Raw genomic sequence first — 21,589 nt, 5'->3', positions numbered from 1 at the left:
TAAAGTAGTGATTATTGTAAAGAGACAGATTGTAGTTTTAGGGGGGTGTCATGTTTATTGATCTATCCGCACTTTTTGTCTGTTGTCATCTATATATTTCATTTTATCTTCGCTTCTATCTGCGTTTTATAGCATTTTACTTCTGCTGTTAATCTTGCAGGCTGAATCTCTGTAGTTTTCATTCTGCTGTGTGTGTACATCTTCTAAGTTTACAGCCTCAATGTATCATTGGCTGGCTGCACAATAGCTCGCTTTTATAGCCCGGGATCAAACACTGTAAAGCATGCTCTGATAGGCATGCAAACGCACACTGATACAGACACGTTAGAGCCAAAAGTGCTTACTCATCACACCGCATGGAGCGGAAGCATTGTGAGCTTTTTTATGTGCTTTGTTTTTCAATGCACTGATTACTAAGGAGTGCATGGTCTCTACAAGCTCATATTTATGTGCCCCCCTCCCTTTCTCTCTCTCTCACTGTGAGGACATTTTCCTCATTTATTTGTGACAACAGAACAAGAACATGACTCATCCAAGTTAAGAGCGATGGGAGTCTTATGGGCCAGAAAATGAAGACAGTAATGGCAGTTCTATAGAGAGAAAGTCTGGTTATGGCTTGTGTGAAGAAAAGCCCCATATCATTTCCAATCAGCTGCTAGTTCTGCATCACTAATGCTGAAATGACATATATCATTGTCAGATAAGGCATGTTCACACAGCTGTTTTTTTTTTTTAAACATACAGTAATAATGACAGTGTCCAACACACACACACATACTTATGCACGCTAGCTCATTCTTATCTTGCTGGCTGACACCATTTTGCTCTCTAACAATCTTGCTAATTATAATTGTTAATTAATTCTCTGCCAGTGTCCTCATCAGGAGACTAATAACCTACATTTCCATTAATTAGACCTTCAACCCTTCGCTCCCTCTCTCAGTCTCTCCGTCCCACTCCAATCCACCCCTTCGTCCCCTGCATCCCTGCTATCGCCTGCTGCTCTCTTCTCCAAAGATTGTCCATAGACCATGTGCACACATGGAGTGTGATTAATTATGTGTGTGTGAGTGTGTCCTACTTGTATTACTGACATTGTGGGGACAAACATTTGTTCAAAAATCCTCTTTATGGGGACTCACAACCATTTGGGGACAAAAGGCTTGTCTCCACAAGGGAAGTCATTGAGTTTTAGGGTTAAAGGGATTTTCACTTTTTTTGCCGAGAGTTACATGAGAAGATATATATATATCTGATATCTGAAGTCTGTACGGTAAATATGAAGCTGATGATAGGAGCTGGTTAGCTTAGCTTAGCATACAGACTGCAAATAGCTTTCCTGGATCCGTCCAAAGGTTAAAAAATATATAATAAACCCTAACCCTAACTCTAAAAATATATACCGGCACAACTAAAGCTCACTAATTAACATGTTATGGTTGCCCAAGTCTCTGCTGGTTGCCTGGCAACTGGTCCCTGCCAAGAAATAGTCTGGCATACAACCGCCCGAAAGATGGCAAACTGTTGATTTTACACTTTGGCTTTTTGACTTTTACAAGGATTAAACAAACAAACTTCAACATGTTACTGTGTGAGCTTTAGAGGTGCTGGTTGACGTTTCAGACAGAGCCAGGCTAGCTGTTTTCCATTGTTTTCTAGGCTTAATGCTAAGCTAATTGTGTGTGTGTCCTTTACAGTGTGTGGACAATCAATGGACAAACATCCCCCCTCTCTCTCTTGGAAACTACTCTTCCCATCAGGCTTAGCTGACCTGGTTTCAGTGCACAGTGGATCAGTCTTATCATGTCACCACTTGCTCTGATATCAGAACAAATTTAAGATGCGGTGAACACACTGTTAACGGCACTGTTGCAGAAAAGATTAACAAGGTTGTTTATTTCACAGGCCTGTTGATCCTGCAGTCATCTGGATCTGCTGCAAACTCCATGGCTTTTAACTGTTTGTTTCCTGTTTTAGCTGTGCTTAACCAGCCATTTCTCTGACTCTCGACCTCTGAAGCTATCTGTTCTTTTCTTCCAGCCTAGATTCTCTCTCTCTCTCTCTCTCTCTCTCTCTCTCTCTCTCTCTCTCTCTCTCTCTCTCTCTCTCTCTCTCAGCTTCCTTTCCTCCCTCCCTCCCGTCTGGCACTAGAGGAAGTGAGAGACAGTTGGCGCTCGCTTTTCCATACTGTATTGGTGGTGGCAAAATGGCAGCTTCTGTCTCATCCGTCCCCCTTCCTCTAGCTCCCTCACCCTCTCCTGAGAGAAGTAACCCAGATTTCAAAATGAATCGCTGCCTGTTCCCCTCAATCTTTCTCCTCTCTCTCTCTCTCTCTCTCTCTCTCTCTCTCTCTCTCTCTCTCTCTCTCTCTCTCTCTCTCCATCTCTCATCCTCTTCTTAGTAAAACAGAATCAATCTTGGAAAGAGAGTACCACCTCTCTATCTCGTCCTCCTCCTCACCCTGCCTCTGGGTTAACGGATATATACCACTTGACTCTTCTATCTTTGGTTCCTAGAAAGCTTGAATCTCTTGAAACGCTTGTTGCTTTCGCTTTTTGTTGTAATAGGTTTTTCTTTTCTTTTCGTTAATTTTGGCTGATTCTTTTGCACTTGCCACAGCACTACTTCTCTTGGTCTTTTCTTCCTGTCTTACTGGTTTTATTTTGAGGTGACCAGCTACAGGTGTGACACCTTAGCCTTTCTTCTGAAGTGAGCGAAGAAAGGGGGAGAAGGAGAAGAAAGCTGTCTTAAATTCACGCCTTTCCTTTAAAATCACCACAAATCCAGGTATTGTGTTCTTGATATCTTTGCACATTTTCAGAAAATATTTTCCTTCTTGTCATTTTACTAATTTCTGAGCACTGTACCATTTTTCTCACCATTCTCCTCGTTCACCCTTTTGATTGATTTGCTTCTACTTCTTTGCTGAGACACCATCATTTCATCATGGAACGGGTGTTTTTTTTTTTGTTGCTCTGGGCTTATTTATTTATTCATTAAAACTCTGTTGGTGTTTCATTCATCATTTAGTAGCATGCAACTCTTGCACCACAATATCTCCCACTAAAACTTGCCGTTGTGCACTTTCTTCCAGCGCATCTCATCCCCTATAGACGTGAACATTTTATTCTGGTCCAAACTTTATTTCAGAAATGGGACTAATTGCTAATAATGGCAGGCAGGAAGTAGAGATGGGATACAGGGTCTAATATTGAAGCAGGTGGTGGGGGTGTTGTTGACATGGCAACAGGAGGTACAGTACAGAGGGTGGGGTGGAGAGTCATAGCTGCCAGCGGGATGGATATATAAGGGGTACAGCGAGAGGGAGATGTAAGTATGGACTGGCAGTATGTGGGACACACAGCGAGCCGCACTAATCGTTTAGCGTCTCAGAGTCTCTTAGGAGAGTTCTGTCTCCGTATGTGGATTAACCTTCATGCCTCCCTCATTACACCTCTCTTTTCTTCCTCACTCTCACTCTTGGCACTTTCCCTCCATCTTCTTATGCACTTCCGGTCCGTTCTCGATCTTTCTCTTCTAGCTACATCCAATGTGCCATTAATACAACTCCATGACCCATTACACTTTCCTCCCGCTCCTCCTCCCTGTCCTTGCTTCCTCTGCACCTCCCTCTCCCACGTTCAAGGTCTTTCGCCTGTACAACTCTATACCCTCCTTACTGACTCTCATCAACCATTCCCCCTATCCCTCCCTGTCTCCTCTTTCTACCGTATCCTTCAGGCATCATGTCGACCCCGGTCTCCCCTTCCCCCTCCCTCTCCCCGTTGACGCTGGCCTCCCCTACATCGGCAACCTCCCTCGGTGCCTCACCCCTGCCCTCGCTTCTCTCCACTCCACCAAGAGTGCCTGTGTTCCAGAGGAAGGGAGCGCTCAAACATAAGAGGATTGTCGAGGTGAAAGACCACCAGTTCACGGCCCGCTTCTTCAAACAGCCCACCTTCTGCAGCCACTGCACCGACTTCATCTGGTAACACACACACACACAAACGCACACACAGCTGCACATTTCCACAGAAACCAACACGGCAGTTCAGAAGCCGCCTCCTCAGGCATCCAACTACTCCATCTGACTCTGACTTTCTCTGCATTTGTTCTCTCTTTCACCACATCCAGCTGCATGCTGGAGAAACAGCCTACACTCTGTAGCCACTATGACCTGATCTGATCACATAACCTCACCTCCACACTGCAGCCCACACAACACAGGAGTTACTTTAGGAAGCAAGCAGACACACAAGCAAGATTTCAATTAGGAAACTGGAAAATGCTGGCATACATGCACACACACACACACACACCACACTCCAAAAATGTTGGATCCTGCAATTCCCATAATGCAACTCAGTGGCCACTTTCATTAGTTCCTATCCTCGCTCCCAGATGGGCTTTAAAGCCAATTATCCTAGTGGCCAAACTGCGGAACTACAACTTCCTGTACTGTCACATCATGACATTTGGCCCAAAAAGACTTTTCCCTAAAGACTTTCATTGGTAAATAGACGTCTGTAAATAAGTAAGAAACGCACTTATAGCGGAATCTATCATTTTCCTTCCTCTGTTTATGTGAATGAGCCGAGACGGAGAGACGAGGTTAAAGGAAAACGCTAGTGCACTTGCTCTATGGGCCCACAGATGCGTAAGATCGCCGGAAGATCCGGGTAATGTTATACCCGGAAGTTGAGCCATTTTTGCTTCAAGCCACACTGAGCAATTTTAATAGGAGTGAACGGGAGCCTGCCTCCAATGCTGTATCCAGTTCTCTTGACACATCCATGGTCCCGCCATCATTAGTGTTATTTTTCAGACTCTCGGATGCTCCTCCAGAGCCACAAAATACATTATGGAAATGTTTCTCAGGCTGAGTAGTACTCCTTGTATAGAGTAAACTATCTAATATTGGTAGAGTGCACCTGCGAAACGTAAGCAGCATTTAATTGTTGTAGTTCTCCAGGTTACGCTAGATCTACAGTAACTATTTCATAAACTGCTGGAGTTTATACTTGTCGCTGTTAAGTGAAAAAGGTGTATCTTCAAATGAGTTGTTTTTGTATTTTCCAGTTAAGCTGAATGATTTAGTTTTCTTTCGTGGGTTTAGAAAAGTCTCTTACTTCGTGTGCTATACAAACCATTTAATAATGATGGGATAGATTATGACAAAAATGGATAAAAAGTTGAAAAAAAGGGACGTTTTGCTCATAAAAAGTTGATGTTTTGGAGATACACATCCTCCACAGGACAGGAGTGACATGTGTTTTTCAACTTTTAATCTGCACATTTTTTACAGCTGATGCAGTAATGAGGCAGTATAAACAAAAGAAAAGGAAAAAGAAAGAACGTGGTGCGGCGTGCGTGCTTGTGCGTGCGTGCATGTCTCTGGACATATGGTGAGAGTATATGTCGGATGCAGGGCGGTGCGTGTGCCAGTAGCCTCTGGGTAGCTTTCAGGACATTTCTCCAACTGGTTATTGTTGGACGTCGTTTCGCTTAGTTCAGGGGGAAAACTCTTTTCCTTCACGCACGATATCAGAGCAGCAGCAGCTCTCAGAGTGTCGAAGCCCGAGATTGGTAGATTGATTAAAGACTGAGAAAAGATAGTTCTAATTTTGAAATGTAAATATCAGAATATATACAGTTAGGTCCATAAATATTTGGACATTGACAGATTGACACCCTTCTCCATACTCTTCTCTTCCCATCATTCTACAAGTTGATCTTTGTCTCATCTGTCGATAGGATGTTGATCCAGAACTGTACAGGCTTTTTTAGATGCGTTTTAGCAAACTCTAATCTGGTCTTCCTGTTGTTGAGGCTCAACAATGGTGAACCCTCTGTATTTACTCTGGTGAAGTCTTCTCTTGATTGTTGATTTTGACACAGATACACCTACCTCCTGGAGAGAGTTCTTGATCTGAACTGTTGTGAAGGGGTTTCTCTTCACCAGGAGAATAATTCTTCTGTCATCCACCACAGTTGTCTTCCATGATCTTCAAGATCTTTTGGTGTTGCTGAGCTCACCAGAGCGTTCTTTCTTTTTAAGAATGTACCAAACAGTTGATTTGGCCACACCTAATGTTTTCGTTATTTCTCTGATGGGTTTGTTTTGATGTTTCAGCCTAATGATGGCTTGCTTCACTGATAGTCACAGCTCTTTAGACTTCATATTGAGAGTTGACCTCAACACATTCCAAAAGCAAATACCACACTTGAAATGAACTCTAGACCTTTTATCTTCTCCTTGTACATGAACTAACGAGGAAACAACACACACCTGGCCATGGAACAGCTGAGCAGCCAATTGTCCAATTACTTTTGGTCCCTTAAAAAGGGGATACCACATATAAAATGTGTTGTAATTCCTCCACCATTCATCTGATTTGGATGTAAATACCCTCAAATTAAAGCTGAAAGTCTGCACTTAAAGCACATATTGATTGTGTAATTTCAAGTCCATTGTGGTCGTGTACAGAGCCAGAATTATGACATTTTTGTGTCAATGTCCAAATATCTATGGACCTAACTGTATGTAGTTTATTAAGTCAGGCTCTAAAGGGGAATGGGAATCTTGTATTGTTCCTTCAATTATCAATTAATTAAGATTGTCTAAAAAAGACAGAAGTGATCGATGTGTCACTGACCATCTGTTATAAAGGGTAATAAGTTAAAAACACTGTACACTTACACTAAAAATCTCTCAATAAGACCAAACAATGGTGTACTTCAAACTGACCTAAGGACAGCGCCAACAGGCCTTTTTCACAGCAGGCATTTTGACTTGTCATAGTAGGAAAAGCACAATATTTACAAAACCTATTAACATAACAACGTCCCTCTCTTGGGATTCAAGTGTCCCAGTAAGTCATGACAGTGAGCCAACAGGAACAATACCAGGACCGGGAAACTGAAGCAGCTAAATGGAATTCATCATTCATTTTATTCTGAGAAATGTCAAAGAAAATTTCTTAAGTGAAAAAGGCCTATTGCAAAGGCAAGGTCCAGGTTTTTTCCCCCTCTTAAAGCTGATTTTAATTTCTCTTTAAAACATTAGTTACATATGTAACAGTCCAGAATATTCTGGATAGTTTTATAGGGTTTGTTTTTATAGCAACCTTTTATTTAATTGCATTGGTTTTTCAATGAAATGTAGTATGCAGTGAATTCCTTGTGATATATGGCCAGCAAAGCAACACTGTTGATTCTCTCCAAATCCATACCTGGCTCTCTAGTGCTCTCTGCTGGTCAAAGAGCAGAACTGGCCTCATGTGCTCAGACTGCTGCAGACAAAGACTTGTGTTGAATGCTGATCAAGGATCAGATTACCCCCTGCAACCCCATCTTCAATTATTACTCAGGCAGATGGTGAACTGATTTTAGATCAGTAATTATGGTCAGTTTCCTATGAACCCCTGGGCCTATCAAGTATGATTGTGGAGGAGCTCTCGGTAGTGTCTTGTTCGTCTGCCTTTCTAATCAAAACTTGATTCACAGCAGGCAAGCCGCTGAGTGGACTCTTTACTCAATCAATGGCTTTAATTATTCAATTAAAGCTCTAAGGAGACACTGGAAACTAGCCAACACCGCAGTTCTGGAAACAAGAGAATTGTGTTAGTGTGTTTGTGTGTGCGCGCGTGTGTGTGACAATGATTGACACCACTTGACCTGGTCAGCAGTGAGGCTTAGAGAGGAAAGACACTCTAGCTTCACATATAATGACTTTGTTTATCAAGTTGGTAACCTCTAACACAGCTTGTGGTGTTTGTTTTTTTGATGAGACAGAGTTTGTGCTTGCATGTCTCTTGGTATTAATGCAGGATGGAATAATGCAAGAGCACTATCTCTGTCTTGGCAGCATAATCTATACTCCTGGCCGAGAAACAGTCTCAGAAGCAAAATATTTCACTTTAAAGAGGAGTGGAGAAGATTGTATTTGATTCTTAATCCATGTTCCTTTTTCACTCAGGGGCATCGGCAAACAGGGATTCCAATGTCAAGGTAAAGATAAATACATTAAAAAAAAGAATCCAGTGTTATTGTCTATTTCCGCAGTATTTAATCTTCTCAGATGTTTTTCTTAGTGTGACCGCTCCATTTTTAAAGGATATTGTTTCTCTGTGTCTCCTCTAGTTTGCTGTTTTGTGGTCCACAAAAGATGTCATGAATTTGTGACCTTCACTTGTCCCGGCTCTGTGGCGGGCCCCCAACCAGATGTGAGCAGATGTGTCAGCATATCCATTACTCTCACTTTTACTTTGCGCTTACTTCCTGCTTTTAAAATTGTATTCAAGATTTAGCCCGTCAGTATCATAGTCAGCCATCCGCTCAGTGGCAGGAACACGTGTGCGTGACTCAACCGTCAATCCATGCATCCTTCGCATCGCACATCCTTGTCCCATCTGTGACGTCTGCACTTATGTCATGTCATCCTACAAGGCGAGTGGGGGAGATGCAGGCGGAGGGGCTGATAAGCGGAGGAATTATAGAGGGGGAGAGCAAAAGACTGCTCAGTCTTCCTCTCTGTGGCATTTTGAGGATTTCAGGGAGATTTGTCTTTTCTTCACGTTTCATTTTTACTGCCAGCTAAATAAACTGTCCCAGAAATTAGGTCAAGGGGAGCGTGTGTGTGTGTGTGTGTGTGTGTGTGTGTGTGTGTGTGTGTGTGTGTGTGTGTGTGTGTGTGTGTGTGTGTGTGTGTGTGTGTGTGTGTGTGTGTTTAAAGATGAGACAGTGAAAGGAACACACACAGAGGAGAAACGGGGTGACAGTGTTTTTAAATAGCGGCTCAGAGGGAAAACAGTTTGGGAGAAGGTGGTGTGTGGTGAGTGGTGGTGGTGGTGGGGTCTGATGAGCTGTAGAGAGATAAAAAATGATTCATCCCTCTCTGCACAGTATACATACATACACACACTCACACACAGCCTTGCCTAGATGCACTCTCATTTATATGTCCTCTCCCAGTGGAGAAATCTAATTGGCGTGTCCATGAATACCCCACTCAACATCTCTCCACTAATCATACTCAGGCATGTATGTGTGTAAATGTGTACGTGTTCACAGTTTCTTGCATGGTCACGGTGTGTGCGTGTGCGTGTGTGTGCGCTCAATGCAGATTGTTTCTGTTGTGTTTCAGGACCTGAAGAGTCAACACACATTTAAAGCCCACACTTACTCCAGTCCCACCTTCTGCGATCACTGTGGCTCGCTGTTGTACGGCCTCATACACCAGGGCATGAAATGTGGCTGTGAGTTTCACCACATATAACAGTGTAATACATCTGTGCATGCACTTGTATTAATCGTGTTGATGGGGAAATAATCAATTCACACAGGCACAGTTTTGGGACTCGTCACCTCCCAGCTAGGAAATTAAATCTGGTCCTGACAAAATCAGCCTCTAAAATTTAGAGTTGACTTCGTTAAGTTTATGTTTCGGATACTTTCGGAAATACGCCTATTCACTTTTCTTGCAGAGAATTAGATGAGGGGATTGGAAACCATTGGAAACTCCAGGAAGTGACTCTGGCTAAGAAATAGTGAAAACAAATGAGATAAAACACATGTTTCATTCAGCTTTAGAGTTTCTGGTTTGGTACCGTCAGACAGAGACAGGCTAGCTGCTTACAGGCTTTATGCTAAGCTAAGCTGACGCTGGCTGTAGACTTATAATTACAGGTAAGGCATGTTACTTGTTAAGACAAGTAAGCAAATACAAATGTCAAATTGTTCCTTTAAGGTTAAGATGAGGGTTGGAATTAGGCATGCAGAGAGTTTTGGTTAAGATATAGTCTCCGGGGAATAAATGCAAGTCTTGGAAAAAAGTGACAAAAACAAGACGTGTGTGTGTGTGTAAAAAATAAATCAAGATTTTTTTTAATAGACAAGAAATATTTTATAATTTTTTATCTCTGTTTTTCTGCATGTGTTTGTTTATACTCGTGTTTCTTTGTCTTTGAGGTTGCGACATGAACGTCCATCGACGGTGCGAGACCAGTGTTCCCAGTCTCTGTGGTGAAGACCACACGGAGAAGAGAGGGAGGATCCACCTGACTGTCAGAGGAGAGAGTGAGGATGTCTTTGTCACAGGTGAGAGGACCAGCTGCATCATTTTAAAACAAATAGTACGATTACACAGGTAATGAAGGATTTCTCCATCTGTGCTTTTTATTATTCTACTTTATCTTCAGTGCGGGAGGCTCGTAACCTGATGCCCATGGATCCAAACGGACTGTCAGACCCGTATGTTAAACTGAAATTGATTCCAGACCCGAAGAGCCACAGCAAACAGAAGACAAAGACCATCCGCTCAACACTCAATCCCATCTGGAATGAGAGTTTCACCTTGTGAGTCCTTGTGAACTTTATTCTAAGCTTGGAAACGTACACGAGTCTGGGACAAAATGTGCTTTTGGTAAAATAAAATGTCCCAGAAATTGGAATTACTGAGTCATAAAAGAAGGACCCTGAAAGATAAAGATTAGAGGGTTGAATTGAAGGTTTATGGTCCCTGAGTATATGCAGCTTATTTTACATCAGTGGTAATATTTCTTTACTACCTTTATGTTACTACTGTTATGTTTGCTGATAATAGAGTCAAGATATTTGGAAGTTATCTTATAAATGTGGCAAAATAAGAAAAACTAAAATGTCTTTCTGTGTCTTTGTGCATTGTTGTGTTGCTTACACAGTCAGCTAAATCTCCCCGGTGATTTTGAGTTTTTGTGTTTGTCTCTTCAGCTCAGTGCGCGGCCACCAGTGGGACAGGCGTCTGTCTGTTGAGGTATGGGACTGGGACCGCACGTCTAGGAACGATTTCATGGGAGCGCTGTCATTCGGAGTGAGTGAGATCTTCAGGCGTCCCATCAGCGGCTGGTTCAAACTGCTGGCTCAAGATGAAGGAGAGTACTACAACATCCCCGTGCCAGACCCTGACCTACAGGTAGGAGACTTAATCTGGTACGGGGGAAAAAAGCCATCAGTCTTTCCTCATGTTGAACAAAAAGCAACAGTGGGGATATTTATAGTGAAGCAGCCCTTTATGTCTTCACTGTGACCATTTATCAGTTTATGATTACCCGCCTCTAATAAACAGCAGCTGCCACTGCTCACCCTGGGTCAGGATCTTGAACTGTCCCTCCCTATTCTGTGTGAGAGAAAAAAACACGGAAGATTTATGCCTGTAGTTGTAACAAAATAATTAGATAATAAATTATATAGGGTCCACTACCTTCCCTGTTACACTCCATCTCCACCAGGGTGCAGGATTGTTCTGCCTGACTGTAATTCTAAACTTAGGGGTAGGAAGGAGTTTGCTTTGTTTGTCTGGTTTTGTGTGCTGGACTGCAACCAACCATTCATCTCTTTACCCTCCCACTACGATTCTCCAGGAGCCTCAGCTGGAAGGCACAACACCCTCTCAGCCTCATGCACTACCTGCCGTGCTGTCTGAGCCGTTCACTGTGGCCCTGTCCCCGACCCCTGTACCGTCCTGCCCGCCAGTCCACAACCCAGGCCCCGCCAAAGTCAAAGTGGGCATCCTCGACTTCAACTTCCTCATGGTGCTGGGGAAAGGCAGCTTTGGCAAGGTAAACACAGCAGCCACGAGACTAAATGTCATCTTCTCTTCATACAATCAGCGCCTCTGATCCAACAGCTGTAAGTGATTTAAAAGAGGCCGTTCAAGCTGAAAACAACAAAGATTATTCCTGGCTTTAAATCATTTCTTCTATTGACGGACTTGACCTTCAGGTGGCATTTCATACAGCAGCTCAGAGGCAGAATTTTGTTGGAGAAAAAAAACCTTTCTCACTTACATGCTCATTGTCTCTCCTACTACTGCCAAATGATTCATTTAACCCTTAGCTTCTTTTGTGTTGTCAGCAGTCGTGAGCTCAAGCTGGCTGGCTTCCTACATGCCACACAGTCCTCCTGGAGGTGTTCATTTTAAGGGAGCCTCTGCTCTTCATTTTCTCTTTAATTCCCCAGTAGATGAGGCATAATGAAGAGAGAGGAGTTTTGAGTCCTTCTTCCTCCTCTGAAATCCCCCTGTGCTGTTTCATAACTGTCAGAGGAGAGTCTACAGAGGACACGAGAAATAGACTCGACTTACGTAAGATGTGAGAAAAAAAACGACCCAAGAAAGGAGAGACAGACCCCGGGGCTGCTGAGTGAGGGGAAGTGAGACAGAGATAGAGAGGAAGAGGGGAGGATTACTGTGCTGCGGAAAGTGACACAATGACCAAGAGGAAGTGGGATAACAAGAGCGGAAAAGAGGAAAAAGTACATGCGATTGTGTTAGTAAGATTTGTAATATTCTGAAGGGTGATGAGTCCTATTTTTATGTGAGTTAGTTTGAGACCACGGGGAAGAGCAGGAGATAGATCACAGAGGACGACAGGATTTCTCTCAGTGACTGGCAGTTCATCAATGACACAAACACACATGCACAGCCTTCTTCACATGCACCCGCGTGTAGTCACATTGATTTCTGAAAAATTACACTTGGGTCATTTTCTCTACTTTTCATTACTATTTGAAAGTAAAATGAGATCCTTTTATCCCCACTAGCCAGTGGCCATTACATCCCAGCGCCGCAGGCTGCCCAGACAATTTTAAAGAGTGTTGTTGTCAGCGTTTTTCCAGTGCTCTTGACCATATCTTTCCCTTGAACCACAGTAAAACCCGGGTCATGTGGCTCTCATTGTAGAAAATTATAGCATCATTAGCTTTTAGAGCAAGCCGCTAGTAGCCAATTTAACAGAAGGGAGAAAATCGCAGCTGAATGCGTTTTTAATGTCTGATAAAAACACGAGAGCCGCTTTGCTTTTTCATTTACTACATTAATGTGTCTTGAAATCTTCCGGCATAGTGCAGCTTTAATTAAAAAATCCTTCAGTTATTTCACAATGTTGGAGTAAATGTGCAGAGTGTTGAACTTGCTTAAGCAAGCACACCATATAATGAGATAACTTTCTCTTGCACTATTTCTCTTTCTTACAAATAAATGCATGTGTCAACACCGGGCACTTTATAAAAGTCTTGGCTTAGCAGGAGCCTTAATTTCATGCCATAAAACAAAGCAAATGTTTCTGAAAAGCACATCATTTGTATTAAAACAGCAGAACTAGCTTTCTCCTAACTAGAGCACCATGTCACTCATAACAAAATGACCTAAAAAATGTTCAGTGCTGGCAGCGTTACAGTACATGCTAGAGCTGGAAATTAAGCTTGAGTGAGAGATGCATTAAAGAGTTTGATGACTTTGTGAGGAATCTTGGAAAAAGTGAATTTGGAATTAAAAAACGTTTTGTTTGTTTTTTTAGCAGTGGGTGTAGTGTTGTCTATAAATAAGCTTTGTGTTTATTTACGGATCTCAGCAGACGTGCAGTGGCTGTTTTAAAAAATCTTGGGATTCTTTGTTGTTACCGTAACTTTCTCTCTGTCTCCGTGCAGGTGCTGCTGGCAGAGGAGCGAGGCAGCGAGCGTCTGTTCGCCGTGAAAGTGTTAAAGAAAGACGTTCTCTTCCAGGACGAGGACACGGAGAGCGCCCTGGTGGAGAGGAGGGTTCTGGCGCTTTCTTCTCGCCCTCACTTCCTCACTTCACTCTACTGCGCCTTCCAGACTGAGGTGTGTGTGTAGAAGGATATACAGGGTCCTAAATGAACCACATCATTAAATTGTCCATAAACCTGCCTGACATTTTGGCTGCGTAGTCCTCCCAGGAGTTGTTTCAGTAAAGACTGCCTAAGAATGTCGATTAATAAATTAAATAATTAGTTTGCTTTCTTTAACAAGGTCCTTGGTCCTGGAGGAGGTTTTAACAGATTGCTTTTTAATTTGGACAAGAGGGGATTATACATGGAGAGTGTGTATATGCGTGTGTGTTCATGCGTGCGTGTTTTGTTTCTGCAGGATCGTCTGTATTATGTGATGGAATACGTCAACGGAGGAGACCTGATGTTTCACATTCAGATAGTCGGCAAGTTCAAAGAGCCTCACGCAGCGTATGTAGTCATAAAGCTCCTTTCTTTCACCTTTAATCACGCTCTTCATCTACATCGTCTCATGTCCTCATCTTCTTTTATCCTCTGTTCCTTTACATACACACTCAGCTCTGAGCTTTGTTCATCACACCTGGTGACTCAGAGAAAATCATCAACTCAAGTGCCAGCCCTCTTCTTCCCCCCCCCCCCCCCCACTTTCTCCTCCCATTAATCAAATTTTTTCACCTGCATTTTCCCTCCCCAGGCTGTTCATCTAATCAATAATCTTTGATCAATCATCTAAAACAAATTCTTACCCTGTTGCTCTTATATTTTTTATTTTTCTCTCTTTCTTCATCTTCCTGCCTTTCATTCATTTGGTTTCTCTCCCTTTCATCACCCCCTTGAGCTCCCTACCCGCTCTCCTCGCAGAAAACCTTGGCCAATTTTCTGAAAGATAAAGCAACCAGTAGTAAGTCCCCCCCCCCCCCCTCCTTCTTCTCTCTCCCTCCAGGTTTTATGCAGCGGAGATAGCAGTCGGCCTCTTCTTCCTCCACAGCAAAGGCATCATCTACAGGTAGAGAAGTGCGCTGCTCATCTAACATGGCCTGGTTTGGCACTGTCACTGTGACACAGGCGTGACACAGATTTATCATGTCTCTTGTAGCTAATGACTTTCATAAAGATGTTATCTATCAAAATGATTCATACCTGTGTGATCTGTCTCCTCCTTTCCCAGGGATCTAAAGCTGGATAATGTGCTGCTTGACAGCGAGGGCCACATAAAGATAGCTGACTTCGGGATGTGCCGGGAGGGCTTGTTTGAGGGCGACACAACACAGACCTTCTGCGGCACTCCTGACTACATCGCCCCTGAGGTACACCAACCCCTGCCACCAGTTTGTGGTCCAGGCTAACTCCTGGACTTCCCTCATTTGCTCCTTAGATACCTAATTTCCCCTCGTTTCACCCATGTCTTCCCCTTCTTCAGTTGCTCGACCTGTTTTGCAGAGCTGCGAGTTGCTTCACTGCAGCTGCTCTCATCTCCTCCGTCCTCTCTGACCTTGTCAGCATTGTTTGAATAATTAACTTCACATGATTCAATTAGCATGGTGTGTGCTTGTGCAATGAGAACGTCGCATAGAAATCACGATTGTCCTTCAGTGACCTTGTATTATGCTTTTCCTTTCTCTTACTTACTTATTGACTTAAGGTGATTAACTCCCCCGAGAGTAACGCAAACCGCTAATCTGAAAAGGATTTAATCGATGATGATGCTAATTTAAGCCTGAAAACTGCGAAGGTGGTTTACCTTGACAACCTTTTGAAATGCAAAATCTCATAACTGTATGCTGTGTGATTTTTACTTTACAAATTGTTTGAAATATGTGTGTGTGGGTTTATATGTTGAGTAATCATAAACAAATACAAGTCAGAGAAAGAGTAAAGGAGATATCCAGCTTGCACGGTGTATGGACTTGTAGGAGACAGACCCAGAAGAGAGAGAAAGAGAAGATGTGACTGTTGTGCACGTCTTTGATATTGTAAACCTTTCTATTGTACCCCTGGGTATTGACTCTCTTATGTAAACACCCATTGATTCTCCTGCATCTGCCATTTTGGAAGAGATACAATATATTTCCCCAGGGGCTGGAAATTGTTCCCTCGTGCCCACCACCTCCCCCTGCTGCACACACACCAGGGAAACAAACACACACGTGCGGACAAACACACACATCCAAAGTCATGTGTTGATTATTTCTGAGCTCATTCATACATTTACCCTCCCTAATGCCATACTTTCCTCTCTCTCTCTCTCTCTCTCTCTCTCTCTCTCTGCTTTTCACTCCGGCTGTCTCTGATAGCTGCATACCATCCAAGCAGCTACAACTGTGCTTTCTCTTTCTACTTACTCTGCACTGCCATTCTTCCCCTTTATCTCCTCTCCTGTTCTCTCCATCCTTTGCAGATTGTGGCATATCAGCCCTATGATAAAGCAGTGGACTGGTGGTCTTTTGGAGTACTGCTGTATGAAATGCTGGCAGGACAGGTAACACTCAGCTTAATCCTAACAATAGAGCCGTGTGCACAGATACTTAAGCCTCCAGTGCGTGTCTTTTGTAATCACTTCAAAAGACTTTCAAGAGAACTTTAATTTCAATATATTTGCTTTCAATTTGCTCACAGGTCCTCTCGGTTATTCTCTTTTTTCTTCTCTCACCGTCTTTCCCTTCCAGCCCCCATTTGATGGTATTGACGAGGAGGAGCTGTTTCAGTCCATCATGGAGCAGAGTGTTATATACCCGAAAAGTCTCACTCGTGAAGCTGTCGCTATCTGCAAGGGAGTAGGTCACCATTCTTCTTACTTAAATCACTTTTAGCACACAGATACTTAAGATAAATGACTTGTTACATTTCTCAAACATATTTAAATAAATTCAGCAAAGCTTAAAGTAATAATTCAACGTTTTAGGAAATACGCTGTCGAGTTAGATGAGAAGATTGATGCCACGCTCATATCGGTTTGTTAAATATGAAGCTAGAGCCAGAAGCCATTAGCTTAGCATAAAGACAGGAAACAGCTAGCCTGGCTCAATAGGCTGGTTGTATAACCTGGCTGTTTGTGCCAGACTAATTCTTGCCCGGGTGCAGTGACTTCCTGTAGTTTTATTGCCATGAAATACTCCATACATACATACATACATACATACATACATACATACATACATACATACATACATACATACATACATACATACATACATGATGAGTGGTATCGATCTTCTCATCCAACTTTCAGCAAGAAAGCAAATAAGTGCACACACACAATCAATATAAATGCATATTTAAATCAGAAAAATGAAATTACGTAATAATAATACTTTGAAATATAATTTAAAGCTTACCATGCACATTGTTGACTAAGAAAAGCAGAGCAGAGATAATTCACTTGTATCCCATGATTACCACAATATTTGTTTCTTTCCTTTTTCCACTTTGCCCTCCTTTTTCTTCACTCTTTATCAAGCTCCTGACAAAGCACCCGGCCAAGCGTCTGGGTGGAGGAGAGGATGCAGAGAGAGAAATCAGGGAGCATCCGTTCTTCCGCTGGATTGACTGGGACCGTCTGGAGAGACTGGAGATCCAGGCGCCCTTCAAACCAAGAACTGTTAGTTAAACAGATGGACTTCTTTCTTTCTTTCTTTCTCTCTTTCTTTCTTCCTTCCTCCCCCTCTCTTCCTTCCTCTATCTCTCTCTCTGTCTCTGTCTCTGTCTCTCCAAGGACACTTTTAGGGAATTGAAGCTGTCACTTTCTTCCATCTGTCTCCTCTCTCTCAAACTCCTACGCTTTCTCTCATTTCCCTGCATGCTTTCTCTCTCAGCCGTCCTTATTGTGTTTGCCATTTCATCCCCTGTTCTTCTCTCTGTCCAAATGGCCCTGTCTCTCCCTCCATCTCCCCATTCCATTCTCTTTTCTCTCTTTCATTCCCTCCGCTGGTTCCCTGAGATGGGCTTTGAGCACTCGGGAACAGACAGTCCAGTCATAACAGACAGGACCCCCTGACCTTGGGGTCTTACCTACACCTCCCATATGCAAATGTATGTCATCATTAGCCTGCCACACACTAGTTTGTGTCCCTGCTGGCCAATGGGAAGGTGTGCTTTGAGTGAGCGGAGTATGCTCAGGGGTTAGAGGCCAGGCCCATTAGCCAAATGAGATTCATATCATCCAGCAGAACGGCTGTCAAGGAGCAGGAAAGGAGACGTGAGCAGCTTTCTTCCTACAGTAGGTGTGGTAGAGAGCTCCTTAGAGAGGAAACGAGGGTGTGGGTGAGCAAAAGAGATACGTAGGTGGAGTCTTTTTATAATGTTTTTCAGCAGGAAGATGAGGGTGTGTATACAATCAGTATTAATCACAAATGTGTGCATGCTAATCTTCTCCTCTTCTTCATCAGGGTGGGAAAAATGGTGAAAACTTCGACAAGTTCTTCACAGCAGCTCCGTCAGTGCTCACTCCCTCTGACCCGGATATACTAGCAGCCATCAACCAAGAAGACTTCCAGGACTTCACCTTCCAAAACTCAGACTTTGCCCCCTCGCCTCTCACCGCTGTTTGAAAACGGCTCCAACAACCCCCTCCAAGTGTACCCAGACTACCCTGTTAATCCCCCTAATAGTAGTTTTCTAACAAAGAATTTGAACATGAGAACTAGCAGTGAGTATTAAAGACACCTCTCATAACCAAATCCTGACGTTTACATGAAAATGCCAAGACACCTTTATATTCATGCACTCTCTTTGATGTATTTATTTGATCTTTATAGTCACAGAATATGTTGCAGCAATGCAAACAAAGCCAGTATTATACTGTAGATTTCAATCTTAGAGTTTCTTTTTGATAGACATCCCCTTGATATAAGAGTACTGTAGGAAATGAATCTCTTTTGCATGCAGTGTTTTTAGAATGAAATGCATTGACACACTAGTTTTCTATAGCTATAGATTATCCAAGAAAGTATACCTGTGTAACTTTACAACCAATTTATATAAAACCGTTTCCATTACTACGATTAGAATTGTGTTGTGAGAAGCTGTATTTTACAAAAGTCAGGTTTTACTCATGCAGCTGTACACGGCACATAGCAGGCAGTCACTTTTTAATCATTTTGCACTTCATACACATGATTTAAAAATGTTTCTTAGCAGGTTTATTCTAGTCTAATAATACATTTATACACAGTACAATAATTCAGCATCAAAAGCACTAAGATGTGTCTTTCTAAATATCTATCTCACTATGTTTGTGTGTTGGGAGTGTTGACACTTTGACTATGATGCAAACTGAGCGAATAGCCTTTTTGTTTTTATTAGACTGGCATCCTTTGGAAGAGCTCGGTCAGGTTCATCTGGCCTGACCCGACCTCTCAGTTTAACGTCACACCGGTGACCTCAGATGACCCGCTGAAACAACGCGTCGGCCACAATGTGACTGTTAATGTAGGCTGCAGTGTTAAATCCAACCCCCCAGCTCGTGCCCACTCTGCCTGACTCTACTGTCACTGGGAGGAAGTCCTCACATCACTGCCACAGTTTGGGCTGCATCATTTTTTATTCACATGATTTTTTTCTCTCTATTCTTCTTGAGCAAGCCTCTCCACATTGCAATATACAGTATCCGTGCTCCTTAACGACATCCTACAACTGCACCGAAATATGTATTTGCAGTCTTAGAAAATATTAATAATGTTTTCGGGAAATACTTGATTATTTTTGTGGTGTATACCATAAAGCTTTTTGCTGTGTAATGACGTACTCACAGCATTGATTAGGCATAATTAAAGTGAGGCTCACTGGGACTGTTCAATACATGGAAAAATAATAGCAGCACTGTCATTAAACACTATCTGAGCAGGGCAAGTGGCTGCAAACATACAGTTTAATAATCCCATTTCAGTGCTCTTATCTCACAAACCAGCTATTTCTCACAGAAATCTGTTTTTCTTTAAAGCATTTATCGTGTTTTGTTTTTATATTCCATGTCAGCGTAATGATAATTATAACCATTTCTTATGCAGAGGAGCAAAATCGTACAGATTTGCTTTAAATGTGTGTGTCCCTTTTTAAAAAGTAGCCAACTGTAAAAGGTCACAGCAGTTCATCTGATCGCCTTCGCTTCGTTTGAGTTGAGGTGTAATGTCACAACACACAATACTTTAACACGGTAGACGATACACTCAATAATATATAATTCCATTGATAATTTATGTATCTTTTAGTTGAGTTAACTTCTGTTTTTATCTGCTGCAAAAAGAACATCGAAATAAACTTACTGAAAAAATCATGAAACAAGATCAAGTGAAGTGTTTCATTCTGTGATTTTGTGCGAAGCTTCTGAGAAACAAACATGCACAGCCTCTCGCTTTGTCTCCTCCTCACGCCTCTCTGTCACGCTCACTCCCTCTCCCTCACTTTCACACATACTCACACTCGAAAGTGCAATCTCAAGCATGTGCGCACACACACACACACACACACACACACACACACACACACACACACACACACACACACACACTCTCACACACACACACAGAGAAGATGCTGACCCCTCTATTTACTGTGATACTGTAGTTGTCGAACCAGCAAAACCACCTCTCAGGCATCTCACTTTCATTCCCTCCTCCTCTTCTGAAGCAGCCTCACACTCCCACCTCCTCCACCCTTCAGCCCCGCCCCCCCCCCCCCTCTCCAACCCCTCAAGCATCATGATGGGACTAATATCCCCATAGAGATCTGAGTTATAACAAGTTGACCTTCACATTAAAATCTCATCAACTTCCCATCTCCCTGTCTTCCTTTCTTTCTGCCCTTGATCTCTCTTCTTTGTTTTGTTTGTCTGTTCTGTCAGTGCTGCACTGTAAATGCTTTAATGTCATTGTCTGTAAATCATATTGTCAGAATGTATTATTGTTGCTTTTATCTCTTTGATATACTCCCCACTGTTGCTTTTTTTTTTAATCGTGTCTTAACTTGTCTCTGCATCAATATTATGATCTGTTTTACACTTATTTATGCTCTAATAATGGTGTTAGAGAGAGTTTTCTCAGATTTTAATAAAAAAAAAGAAATATTGCATCCCAATTTTGAAGATAACACACAGCTTGATTTTCCTTGTGTTGCTGTGATTCCATAAAAACAATGTCACTAATCATGTCAAGAAATATGACTTTAATATTTTGATCGGTTTTATATTGATTTCTGTGATGACACACTTAATGTAGATATCTTTCTAGTGGCAGATGAGGCTTTTTTATAGTCTGTGATGTATGCCTAACCTACAGTTTCACACTTAAATACGGTGTTGTAAAGGAAATAAAACATGGAATGTCACTCTTCTGAAAAGAAACAATCCTGATGGGTTTGTTTGATGTTCACCTGATGTCGACTGCCTGATTTTAAACTCCTAACGACAACCTTTACTCCAACCTTGACAGTATCTGCCTTTGTGTAACCAAACCTCCCGGCTCTCCAGTCGGAGTTGGGTGTGCAGTCTATCATTCACTGTCACTTTGACATGATATCATCCCTCTTCTTCACTGCTGCCTCCTCTTCCTCCCTCCCTCTCTACCTCTCTGTACTCAATCTCTCATTCTCAACTCGCTCTCTCTCCCTCTCACTTTCTCGGTCATGCCCTGAGGTCAGAGTGTGCTGTAGACTATTGATATCGTTACTAAAAATATAGGATTCCTCCACCAGCCAGCTAAAAATAGACCAAGGGACACGGACCACAGGAGACAGAGGAGGAGGGGGCAAGAGGAAGAGGATGAGAGGGATGAAAAGAGATAGAAAGAGAGGGAGGGAGAGGTTACTAGCTGTGCTGTTTAACTGGGGTTAAATGACAGTGTCTAACAAGATCTTGAATGAACCACAGCTACTAGAGGAGATTGTGTTTTCTACTGATATTTGATACTTAATGCTGTAAATTAGATTTCAGTTTGTGTTGAAGTGAAATTGCATTTTTGCTAATAATTAAGTACAGCATACCCAAAGCATGAAGTACACCTTTAAGGCTTACAATGTAAGAGGAAAAAAAT

At 42.5% G+C, this 21,589-nt stretch overlaps 1 protein-coding gene across 2 annotated transcripts; it reads left to right on the top strand.

The window, feature by feature from the left end:
• Nucleotides 1-2,149: 2,149 nt before the first annotated feature.
• prkcg (protein kinase C, gamma) lies at nt 2,150-21,488 on the top strand. Of its 2 annotated transcripts, XM_029451428.1 has the most exons (17): nt 2,150-2,787; nt 3,742-3,988; nt 7,979-8,010; nt 8,143-8,225; nt 9,146-9,257; nt 9,970-10,098; nt 10,200-10,356; nt 10,750-10,951; nt 11,400-11,597; nt 13,465-13,638; nt 13,924-14,015; nt 14,509-14,571; nt 14,734-14,872; nt 15,964-16,044; nt 16,232-16,339; nt 17,023-17,163; nt 17,951-21,488. In XM_029451428.1, exons 2-17 carry the CDS (start codon nt 3,747-3,749, stop codon nt 18,110-18,112), a joined length of 2,115 nt encoding a protein of 704 aa, XP_029307288.1. In that variant the 5' UTR covers nt 2,150-2,787; nt 3,742-3,746; the 3' UTR covers nt 18,113-21,488. The 2 variants fall into 2 exon arrangements, with proteins under 2 accessions (XP_029307288.1, XP_029307287.1); XM_029451427.1 differs by lacking the exon at nt 2,150-2,787 and having other exon boundaries at nt 3,327-3,988.
• Nucleotides 21,489-21,589: the final 101 nt, after the last annotated feature.

This window comes from Cottoperca gobio, chromosome 16 (genome assembly GCF_900634415.1).
Source record: "Cottoperca gobio chromosome 16, fCotGob3.1, whole genome shotgun sequence".
In the NCBI taxonomy this organism is placed as follows: domain Eukaryota; kingdom Metazoa; phylum Chordata; class Actinopteri; order Perciformes; family Bovichtidae; genus Cottoperca; species Cottoperca gobio.
This window is presented reverse-complemented; position numbering and strand designations above follow the sequence as displayed.